Raw genomic sequence first — 11,584 nt, 5'->3', positions numbered from 1 at the left:
TATTGTGTACAGAGGCATATCTACATAGGGACTAATAGGGCTTAAGGCCCTGGGCCCCCAGTGCAAGGACCCACAAAAATTGAATTATCATCACACATTTTTAATACTTTTTCATTATAATATATTTCATGTGTAGCTATAATGGGCTTTATAATAGTCTATACTTTTTTATTCACACCAAATAACATTTCTGCCTGTTGTTTGGTGCTAGAGATAGGCATATTATTATTATAACTTTCAGCATGCCCAAAACTTTTGGTCAGGATTTGCCCAATGTAAACAGAATCAAATATGTAGCTCCATAAGTATATAAGAGTTATTTCATATTAAACAAGATCTGAAAAAAATTAAAATTGACACAGTAATATTTTAAAAAATTATTTAACTTTTTTGATATAACTAAAATCTTTATATAATAACTTCTTTATAATTTTAAATACATTTTAATAATTATAACATAACAAGACAGCTGTCACAATATAAAAATGCTGTATTTCCACAAATATAAGAGCATGTCATTACAGATGAGATAAAATTGGCACTATATTCTGCAAATTCCTTAACAAAACTCATTATTTTTAAAAACTTTTGTAGTATCAAAAGCTTTTTTCTATTTTGGCCTTTGAATTTTAATAATTATTACTACAGAGATGATACTGAACAGTGACTCTATCAGTCACTTACATTTAATTTACATTTACATAGCAATGCAGTGTTCTTATAAACCAAAACAAGAGCATGCTCTTATATGCACAGAAATATGATATTTGTATGTTCTGAAAAATAATCAGCTACAATCCTAAAACACGTCATCTAACATAAGATAAAATCCAATATCCAATAATTTCTTTGGTACAAACATGATAACATGGACTAGTCCACTCCTACAAGAAAGGCTTAACAAAAATATATTTTTCTTTCTATCTTTTCACTTTCCATTTTATTCAATAATTTGTTATCATAGCACAATATTAATAGTGTTGATATAATACAAAAAAAATTAAAAATAAACAATAAAAATCTCTTGTAAATTAATTGCAGAAGTATGTGAGAGCCTAGATTTTCTCTGGTATTTTTCTATAGCCTTTTATGTAGAGAAAGGGTTATAAATAACAGGTATGAAAAAGCTATTAAAATTTAAAATCTATCAATTTGCCTTGTGGTTAATATAGATTAACCACAAGGAAAATTGTTTCAGAAAAAAAATTTTTATAAGAAAAAAACTTTTTCCCAACAATTAATAAAAAATAGAAGAATGCGATTGTGTTTTCCCACTGGATTTACTTCCTTCACAAGGTGACACATCTTCCAAATGTATCACCCGGAACTTCCACCAATATTCATGTATTGGCTATGACCTATAATATTTCCAAAAAAGGGCAGGAGGAAACACGAAGTAGACCCCCCAATAAAAAGGGGGTCAGATGATGATCGGAGGGGTGACAACGAGTCAGTCCTCGCCTTGCTCCTCACGCAGATACCTCCGTAACCCTCCTTGGCCTAGAGTGAATATCTATAGAAAATAAATTCTTGGAAAAGTAAACTCCTTCCTCTCCAGTAAACTCCTTGAAAAAGTGAATGCCTCTAAAGTAACTCCTTGGAAAAGTGAACCCCTTAAAGGTGATGTCTTTGAAAAAAAGAACTCCCCAAGCAACAAAGGGAAAGAGAAGAAACAGCTTCCAGTGAGTTCCATCAATTCAATCCAGCAATTTTAAGGTATCTATACAACTTATCTAGATGTAAACTCTTTCTCTCAACCTAGAATGTAAATTTGTTAAATCGTAGATGAAACCTTTATTATAAAGTATTAATCTTTTTGTATAATTAGTTAAATAAATGGATGATTGTTATTGTTTTAATGGGTGTTTGGTGCACTTCCCTAACCGCGTTGTCTCTCGTATCTCTCACGTCATCTCCATCCAGATCCGGCTGTCTTTAATACATTACTGCTCACCCAAGAATGAGATCGTTATTGCAATCGTATGACGACTCCAACATACTGGTGTCATCCTGACCAAGCATCATGATGTGGTGCCGACCTTATGGTCACATGTACTTTACATTAGTATGAGATCTTATCCTAGAAAACTAGTCACGAAAGGTCTCTATACACTATCTCTGTTCTATACTGACAACAGTGACAAATTTTCAGTTGAGATCTGTCATTTTGAGCTGTGTACTGGTTTTGTTGTCCATGTCAATGTTCTTTGTGTAAGTTTAAACTTTAATAAAGTTATGTTCATCACTCATGCCATGACAAATGAAAATTGTGTTCATTTTATCCACTAAAGTATCTGATTCATAAAAACCTACTGATACTCTACTGAAAGAAAAATATACAAATTGTTTTCTTGTCCCACCTTGTGGGGATGCTGTCTGACTGTCATGGCTGTTGACATGAATTTTTTGCTCACTTGTGATTTGATTCATTTTTTGTTTTTTTCTTAGAAAATGACAGAATTTCCATCTCAGGAAAGGAAAACGTTTTGCCATTATCTCAAGACAGATTGCCAGAATGAACTATATTAAAAATTACAAATCAATTATGAAAATCAATGCAATATGTAACAATTTGCATGAAAAGTTAATGAGATTAGAAGGTAAAGAAAGAAATAATATTGTAATCTCAGGATAACAATAAATTAAAAGATAGCTTATTTAAGGTTCAGAAACTTTTAATAACAACTTAAAGGTTACAGATGTGAATATTAAGTGTGCTTCTAAAATTGGAAAATTTAAACCAAATAGAAAAAAATTAATTTTTGTGAGTTAATCAGTTTTGAAGATAAATTAAAAGTATATAAAAATGATAGTAATTCAAAAAATTTAAATATATAATATAAATAAATACAAGAACTATCAGAAACAAATTAAGGCTGTGTGGTAAAGAAATGCATCTAAAGGAGCTAGGAATGTTAAACTGCAATACAACAAATTAATTATAGACAATAAGATATTTGTGTGTAATTACAAAGTGGAAATTTTCCAAATGGAGAACAATCTGCTTCAGTAATATAGTTTACAATGATAAACAGCATGATGTATAAAAGACATGGATGACAAATATAAAGTTCTATACTTGGATAATAATGATATGATATCTCTATTTTATAACATTGCAGGTTTAAATAATAAATATTACTTTCCTAATTTCTGAATCTGATATATAGATTGGATGTGTTCTGTCTGGTAGAAACATGGCATACATCTCTTGTAATTGAATCAATGTTTTCTAATAATTGTAAAATTTATCATCAGGTAGCATAGCTGTGAGTGGTGGATTAATTGTCAGACTTAGATTAGATGCAGTTTCTGAAGTTAACATATTTCAGTCATGATTTGTGCTGATTTTACAACTACGTACTGAAGAGTAAACCAATATCCCACTAATAGTGTCATATATTCCACCTAACAATAATCATGATGATGATTTTAAGAATACTTTGTTGTTTATAGAAAATTACTTGCTACATGGAACTAACATGATCTTATGTGCAGATTTTAATGCTAGAATGGGACATTCTGATTATTTGTCATGTTTCACTGATGACTGGAAAATTGCTTTGAGAGCTTCAATAAATTCTATTGTTAATAATAGAAGAAAAAGTCTCTACCATTTTTGTGACATTAATAATTTTGTTTGCTTACGGTCTACTGCCAGGGAATGAAAAAGGTAATTTTACCTATAACTAAGGGAGGCAATGTAATTGATTTTGTGATAGTGTCACAAGAAATATTTTCTGATATTATAAATGACTTGTGTGTTTTATCAGATAGGTTGTGAACACTCACCAATCAATGATCCCCTTGGTTATTTATCTAACCACCTAAAAGAGGGTTTTTGAGACTAATAAACAAATTTGTTTTTAGTTTTTGGACCAAAAACAAATTTGGACTAAAAACAAAAAACCCCCTTTTAGGTGGTTAGATAAATAACTGATTAAGCCGATTAATATTGCTAGATTTATCTTATCCCCTTGGTATCATCTAGAGTTGCTAACAGACAATTTTTTAATAAATGTGCAATATGGAAGAATGAATTTAAATCTTCAATTACTGTCACACTAGATAACGTTTTATCAGATGAATGTAGAGGAAACTTCACATCTAATGATCTAGTAGATTGTATAGTTAAAGCAGCAATATCCCTGGACTCAATTCCCAATGTTAAATCTGTTCCTCATAAAAGCCATATAAGAAATGTATGGTATGATAGTGAGTGTTACACCATGAGCAAAAACTCTGTGGAAATTGTTTAAGAAAGCAAAAAAGTTAAATATAGTAGAACATTGTACTCTTTTAATTAGTTTTTATAGAAAGCATAAAGTATTATGTCCAAAGAAAAACAGTCTTATTTTTGGAACTTAAATAGGAGACTGGTGTCATGCAATAATTCTAAAATATTTTGGCAAACAATTAATAGTTTTAAACATAAAAGTGCATTAAGGTATAGTTCAAGAATTATCTTCGAAAGATGGTTCAAATTTTATGCTGCTAAATTCTCTAAAGAACATTCTTCAATTATTAATGATGAACAATTCTCAATGGATATGTATAAAGGTTTTCTAATAGAGACAGAATGCTTTACAGATTTTTACATCATATAACAATCCTAGTATAACAACATTTTGAAGGAAGCCCTTAATGGAAGTTATGTTGCAAACTGAATACAAGCAATTAAGTATGAAATAAATTGTCTTAAAAGAAATGAAACTTAGGAAATAGTTGAAAAAATTCCTAATATGCATGTTAATTTAAAGTGAGTATTTAGGCATAAACATAATGAAAATAGTTCCCTTAAAACTCAGAGCAAGGCTTGTGAAAAAATTAACAAATACCTTAATAGAGTACAAAGTTTGAAAAATGCCAATATTTGAATGAATAAATAAATAAATAAATGTCTTATTTTCTTATTTTAATTTTTGTATTATTGTATAAAATAGCTGTTTACAATGTTAAATAATTATATCAATAAAAGATATTTCATTTAGAACCTGTTTTCTTCAAAGTATGACAACATATTAAAAATTAAAATTTTGTAACTAATTAAATATCAACACACAAGTCTACATTCAGTAAGAGTAATCATAATTACTTATTATAGATCATTTCAAAACTTTCATTATTTTAAATTTTGTTTTTTACAATAACATTTATACTCACTTCTTTTCCTAGATTAGAACTAATTAATCTATCTTCTTTTAAAAATTTTAACATAGGTTTTTTTATTTGAAAAAATAAACTTCTTTTCCAGATTATTGCAGCAGTAATAGGTGGATTATCTTTGTAAATGGGAGGATTATCCTTTTTTTCCATGAAACATTCTTCAATCATTTCAAGCTAAAAACCATTAAACAGAAAGAAAATTAATGTAATTTAACTTAAATTACATATTTAATCTTAAATAAATTCCTAATTCAAATTTACTTTCTAATAATTTTTGTAACAAATTGGCTAGAAATAAAAAAATATTTCAATCAATATTAGTTAAAATATTTTCTTATTTCAAGTTGCACAAAATAATTTCTAAGATAACTTTCATAATTTTAAAATTCAATAAAATACTGTAATAATAATTCTATTAATAAAATTTTAATAAAACTGAGACCAGTAGGATAGAATTTCATATCATAAACTTAGAAGTAGAATTTCTAAACACAAAAAGTATAAAAAAATATTAATACACTAATACCTCGACTTACGCTACCCCGACTTACGCGAACCCGGAGTTACGCGATTTTCAAATCTCGATGATTCGTCTTTTGTTTGAGCACCAGGCAACTCTTGATTACTCACCCCCCCCAAACTATTGTTCAGCTTACATGTTCAGATGTGTCGTGCTGAATTGACGCATAGCTACAATTTATTTTGTGTTATTTATTTCTGTGTTTGTTATATCTATGGAGACTTGAGAGACTCTACTATGTCATCCAAACGAAGTAGAACTGATTCTTCTGCATCACACAAGAAAAGAAAAACTTTATCTTTGAAATGTAAAGTTAACATTATTAAAGACTTCAATCCAAAATGAAAATTTGTGAATTGGCAAAACTTGATCCCTTAGACCCAGTTTAATCAGATGATCGAATGACAGTTGGAAACTTGACAGAAGGCCTCAGTTTAATTGAAAAGGGGTTACAAATTTTAGAAAATATAGACTCCAACGAAAAGCGCATTTCTTCTACAAAATGAGAAATAAAAAAATTATTAGCATGCTACGAGGAAATTTTGTGGAAGAAAAAAATCTTTGAGCTGTCAGAAATACCGCGGTTATTTGCATTCGCAAAAACACACAAAAAAGCACAGCAACTGAGACCAGTGGTGGACAAGACTAAGGCCCCCACACGTATCTTAGAATCTTTTACTCATAACTTGCTCATCCCGCACCTGGAAGGATACCAGTTCAATATAACCAACCCAGCAGAACTTATAGAAAAATTGAAGAAGATAGCAAAACCAGCTTATGCTACGGTCTTAGACTTCAGATCGTTGTTTCCGTCGATAGAAATACCACCATGTTTTTGCGAACTAAGGGACTTTCTGTTTTCGATAGTTGAGGACAACACAATGCACCAACATATTCTCGAACTAGCCCATTTGTTATGTTACGGCTCTCTTTTCCAATTTAAAGGGATCACGTACATGCAAGGCAAAGGAGTCCCGATGGGCAGCCCGCTCTCGGGTGATTTGTGCGAAATGGTAATTAGGAGATTGGAAAACAATATCCTACCGCGATTCTTGCCCAGCATCTTGTTGTACAAACGTTACATAGATGACATTATTATATTTTGGAAAGTAGAACCGGACATAAAATTATTCCTCGAAGCCATAAACAGTAATCCGTACGGGCTAACATTAGAGGTGGAGCAGCACGACTCATCGAGGGTGCACTTCTTGGATATTGATATCAACTTTGAAGGAGCTAATATACTTACATCAGTATACCGAAAGCCTAGCACGTTCCACACATATATTCCTAGAAATTCATATGATCCTTTTCAATACAAAATAGCTGCCTTCCGAGCATTAGTGAGAAGGGCTCATACGCACTCCTCTACAAAAAAAGCGCTCGAAACGGAGCTCAATCATATCCAAAATATTGCTATAAGCCATGGATACAGCAAAACGCTCATTGAAAAGTTGTCTAGAAGACATGAGAACTCCCAAAAGGAAAATAAGCAAACAGCACAACCATTGAATATCACACAGGAGGAAAATGAAAGGATACCTATCACATACAATCCAGTGCTGAAATCTATTTACAAAACCGTGGCCAACCGTCAAGGAATTAACATCGTGTACAGAAGATGTCAGACTCTCTTCAGAATATTAAGCAACAGTAAAGACCCACCAAACCCCGACAGGCTTCCGGGAGTATATATGATACCACTAGAAGATCACAGGTGCGATAGACAATTAACATACATTGGTTCCACGAAACGTGCGTTAAAAGTGAGATTAAAGGAGCACGAGTCAGACATACAGCACGGTAGATACACCACGGCCCTGGCGACGTACGCGTCGGAAGAGGAGATAACGGCGGACCTGCATGCGGCAAAAATCATTATACCCAGCTATAACCCACAGCAATTGAAATGGCTAGAAGCCATAGAGATATTTAAGGCTGGATTACGTAACACCTGCATTAATCATAAGGACGAAATGATCCTATCGAGCGCATGGCAGGTTGTCCTAGAAAACAGCGTTTAAAGGAGAGGAGCATCGAGCATGCGCAGTACAAATATCCTAGCTGCCGCACGTGATAATATTCCGGAAAGAAATTTAAATTGAATATTTTCGAATGTTAACGGCCTATTCGACGAAGCCTGAAGAAGAGCCCAGGAGGGGCTGTGAAAACGTTTGCTAATCTGTAAATAGAACGAAGCGATTCTAAAAATAGAACCACACCGGGTAAAAAAGGTTAGAAGGGTTTCTTTCAAATTTGTTAGATTTTAGGAAGCCTTTTATATCAAAATAACTTTGATTTTAATAATATAATTTGTTATACATATGTATTATCTAAGATTTTATTAAGCATTTTTTTCTAAATTATTGTTTTCTTTAGTCTCCGGCCCCAATTAAAAATAATTTGTATGTATTTATATGCGAAGTTATACCCCAACTTACACGATTATCGCTCAGTCCCATCTATCGCGTAAGTTTGGGGTATTACTGTATACATAAATTAAACTAAACTTATGTCATTTTAAATTTAAAAACAAAATGTTAATATTTATTTTTTTTAAATGGATATTACAAATTAATATGTAATATTAATACAAATCAAATACCTCATCTAAATATTGTTTCATTATATCATTATATTTTCTTTCCATTACTTCATTTACTGAAGTAAAAATAGTAATTTTTTTAAGACTTTGTAGGAAATCAAATGAACTTTCTGCTGTTGGCATAGAATCAAATATTTCTTCTAAAAAATATCTTATTTCTTCTTGAATATTATCACTCTCATCTAAAATTTGATTAACTATAATCATCCATGCATCTTTTTTACTATTATCAAATATGTCAAAATTTACCTGTAATTAAGAATTTATTTATAAATAAACAAAACAAAAGACAAAATAAAAAGTTCATTAAATATCATAAAACTTCAAATAAAAATATTTGGGATAAATAACTATAATTATGATATAAACTAGTTAAAACATTATTTTCTGTTATGTACATGCATATTATGAAAAATTCTCACTGTATGAATATCCAAGGTAATGACTGATGTTTTATTTAGAGATAAAAAATGCATATATACATACAATATCAATGAATTAATAAAATTAATTTATTGAAAGAACTTATAAGATTTAAATAATAGCCTGTTGAGTTAAAATTTGAAAAATTTTTTGTTTTACAAAGGAATACTGTTTAATTTGGAAAGTTGATTCTGAGATTTCTTAATTTGTGTTTAAATTTAAGTTTTTCTTTGTTTGTGTTTAAAATAAAAGCATTTTAATTGTCTCTGTTAATTCCCTTATGACTTCATTTTGAAGTAAGACATAAAATATATTTATATTTTAAATTTAAAAAAAAAATATATATATATATATATATTACAGTACATACTGTTTCAATAGGAACTGTCAAATTATGAATTTTGTGAAGAATTATTTCAATTCTAATTGGATCCTGAACAAGTGATTTCATTTCTGGTCCAATAACCGAGTTTAATTCTCCTACAGTCTAGAAAATAAAATTTCATTCAAAATTATTATTATTATAAAATTAATTTAATGTACCAAATATTGAATTTTTAATATCTAAATTTCCTGCTTATAACTCACAGGCTATCAATATTTTAAAGTCAATTTGAAAACATAAAAATTATGTACTATATCAATCTCTGGTTTATATACAGAAGATATTCATAAAATATTCATTTTTATCTAATTAATATGTTATACTCTATTATCAGCATTGCAACGAATATTTGTTGATAATGTACATTAAAATTATATTTATTACTTTTGAAATTAAAATTCTTCTTCATTTAAAATGAAACAGTTGTAAATTCTATATTTTTATATTATTTTTTACATATTCAAAATTTTGTTTTGAAATTTATATCAAAAATTCTTCAATAAAATGCAGAAATTTTCTGTCTATATATTAACTCATTTTTTTAACATCTGATTATCATCAGAAATATAAAGTTTACCTGATGATTGATTTTTATCATAAGATTTTTAAAATGTATAGATACCAGATACTAGTCAATATTTATGTACAGATTAATACATAAATTATTTTCAGATATTTACTACTTGTTTCATAATTTGTCAAAATTTAAATGCAAAATTTTTAATACTAATATAATTTACATTTGATCTCATGAAAATTTTTATGAATAAGCTAATGCATAATGTACAATTTAACTAATTTAATTAAAATTAAAATTTCCATCTTATAATTAAATTTCAGTATATAAAAATTGTCTTAAGATCTGTTTTTCTATTTTCCTAACAAAATAATATTAAGATAAGAACATTATCTTATAGATAAAATATCTTTAAGATAAGAACATTACCTTAAAGAAAGTTGTAACATAATATATTTTCCATATACCTACCTTTCCAATCCTATTAAGATCTTGACAAATGTAGGCAATATAATCAGTTTTTTCAAAAAGTCTTGCTCGATCAAACTCCCAACGAGGAATTTGTTCAAAAGTTTCTATATTTGCACGTACTTTGAGATAACTCTTTTTCCAATTATCTAATAAAGAGTATGCTAGAAATGTTACATCCTGTGCCTGTAAATATTTTTAATATTATGTTAATCTTTAAATTAAGACCAAAAAACTACATAATTACAACAGAATTCACTTTATAGATATTAAAATCTTAGATACTGTTATCAGTCATTTAATGTTATTAGAATTAAATATCTGAAAATATACAAGTTAAAATACAATTAGAAAACTTTGCTTATTGTAATCATAATTTTGGTTATACCACAATTAGTGGTATAACCAAAATTACTCCACAAAAGTATAGAATTGCTCAAAAACTTGGTCTTTTGAAGTCAGAACATGCACTAATAGATAGAAATAGATTTTTTTATGTGTAATTCAGTGCATAACTTATAAAAATGTAATTTTAGGAAACTTAAGCTTCTAATTCATGGCTGACTGCAGAATAGCAATGAAGTCAATTTACTTACTGCCACATAAGTATAGAACAGCCATCTTTCTTGCAAGTTTGAAATGAAAAAGTTATTTTTTTCATCATGCCTTGTGGAACCCATTTAACAGACTTTGAGAAAGAACAAATTGTAGCTTTGAGAAGCACTTATTTAAGTCATCAAACAGTAACAAATAGCATCAAGTTTTAAAAAGATTCAGCATTATTTGTCGAATCCTGCAAATTATGGACCAAAGCATAGAAATCATGGACCAAAGCATAGAAATTATAGACCAAAGCGTATGGACATCCTTCAAAGCTTACCCCGTGAGACTGCAGACAAATTGTTAATGCAGCCTCTAAATCCACCACATCCACACATCAAATTCATGATGATTTGGGTATTCAAGTACATCATAAAACCATTTCAAGGGTTTTACACAACAACAACAACAAAATTGTTCAATCTCAAATGAGAAGTGCCCCAGCTCTTAAGCCTGAGCACAAAGCTACCCAACTTGATTTTGCTAGAAAAAATATGGCCACTCAATGGAACAAGGTAAATTTTTTGTTTCGTTTAGACCAGTGGTTCTTAACCTGGGTTCGACCGAACCCCTGGGGTTCGGCGAGTCAGTCTCAGGGGTTCGGCGGAGGTCAACCACCGGACGTCATCGTGACGTAGAAACCGTATTGATTTCGAAAACTAATGCTACATAATGTGTGTTCTATTGGGAAACTAACTTCTCTTACTCTCTAACTTCTACTACTTTCTAACTGAAACGAAGTGAAGAGGTCCCAATCGAATACACGTATAAACAACCTGCAAGACAGTCAAGCACACACCCAACTCATACGTTCGTGATGACACGCCCCACTCGGCTATCATTGGCTGCAGGTGATCGTGCAACATCGCTTGGCCTCTCTATGCTGCAGGAAATTTGGTG

At 30.1% G+C, this 11,584-nt stretch overlaps 1 protein-coding gene across 1 annotated transcript in view; it reads right to left on the bottom strand.

Annotated features, from left to right (window-relative positions):
* LOC136980854 (dynein axonemal heavy chain 10-like) overlaps window positions 1-11,584 on the bottom strand; it is a gene marked incomplete at its 3' end in the record, with an annotated part of 87,061 nt that overhangs the window by 67,843 nt on the left and 7,634 nt on the right. Inside the window, exons 4-7 of the mRNA XM_067277059.1 lie at window positions 10,088-10,270; window positions 9,085-9,201; window positions 8,292-8,540; window positions 5,164-5,340 (exon numbers count right to left, since the gene is read on the bottom strand). Coding sequence (XP_067133160.1) covers window positions 5,164-5,340; window positions 8,292-8,540; window positions 9,085-9,201; window positions 10,088-10,270 — 726 coding nt within the window. The remainder of the gene's footprint in view (window positions 1-5,163; window positions 5,341-8,291; window positions 8,541-9,084; window positions 9,202-10,087; window positions 10,271-11,584) is intronic.

This window comes from Centruroides vittatus, unplaced genomic scaffold (genome assembly GCF_030686945.1).
Source record: "Centruroides vittatus isolate TY-2023 unplaced genomic scaffold, ASM3068694v2 contig_1161, whole genome shotgun sequence".
Classification (NCBI taxonomy): domain Eukaryota; kingdom Metazoa; phylum Arthropoda; class Arachnida; order Scorpiones; family Buthidae; genus Centruroides; species Centruroides vittatus.
This window is presented reverse-complemented; position numbering and strand designations above follow the sequence as displayed.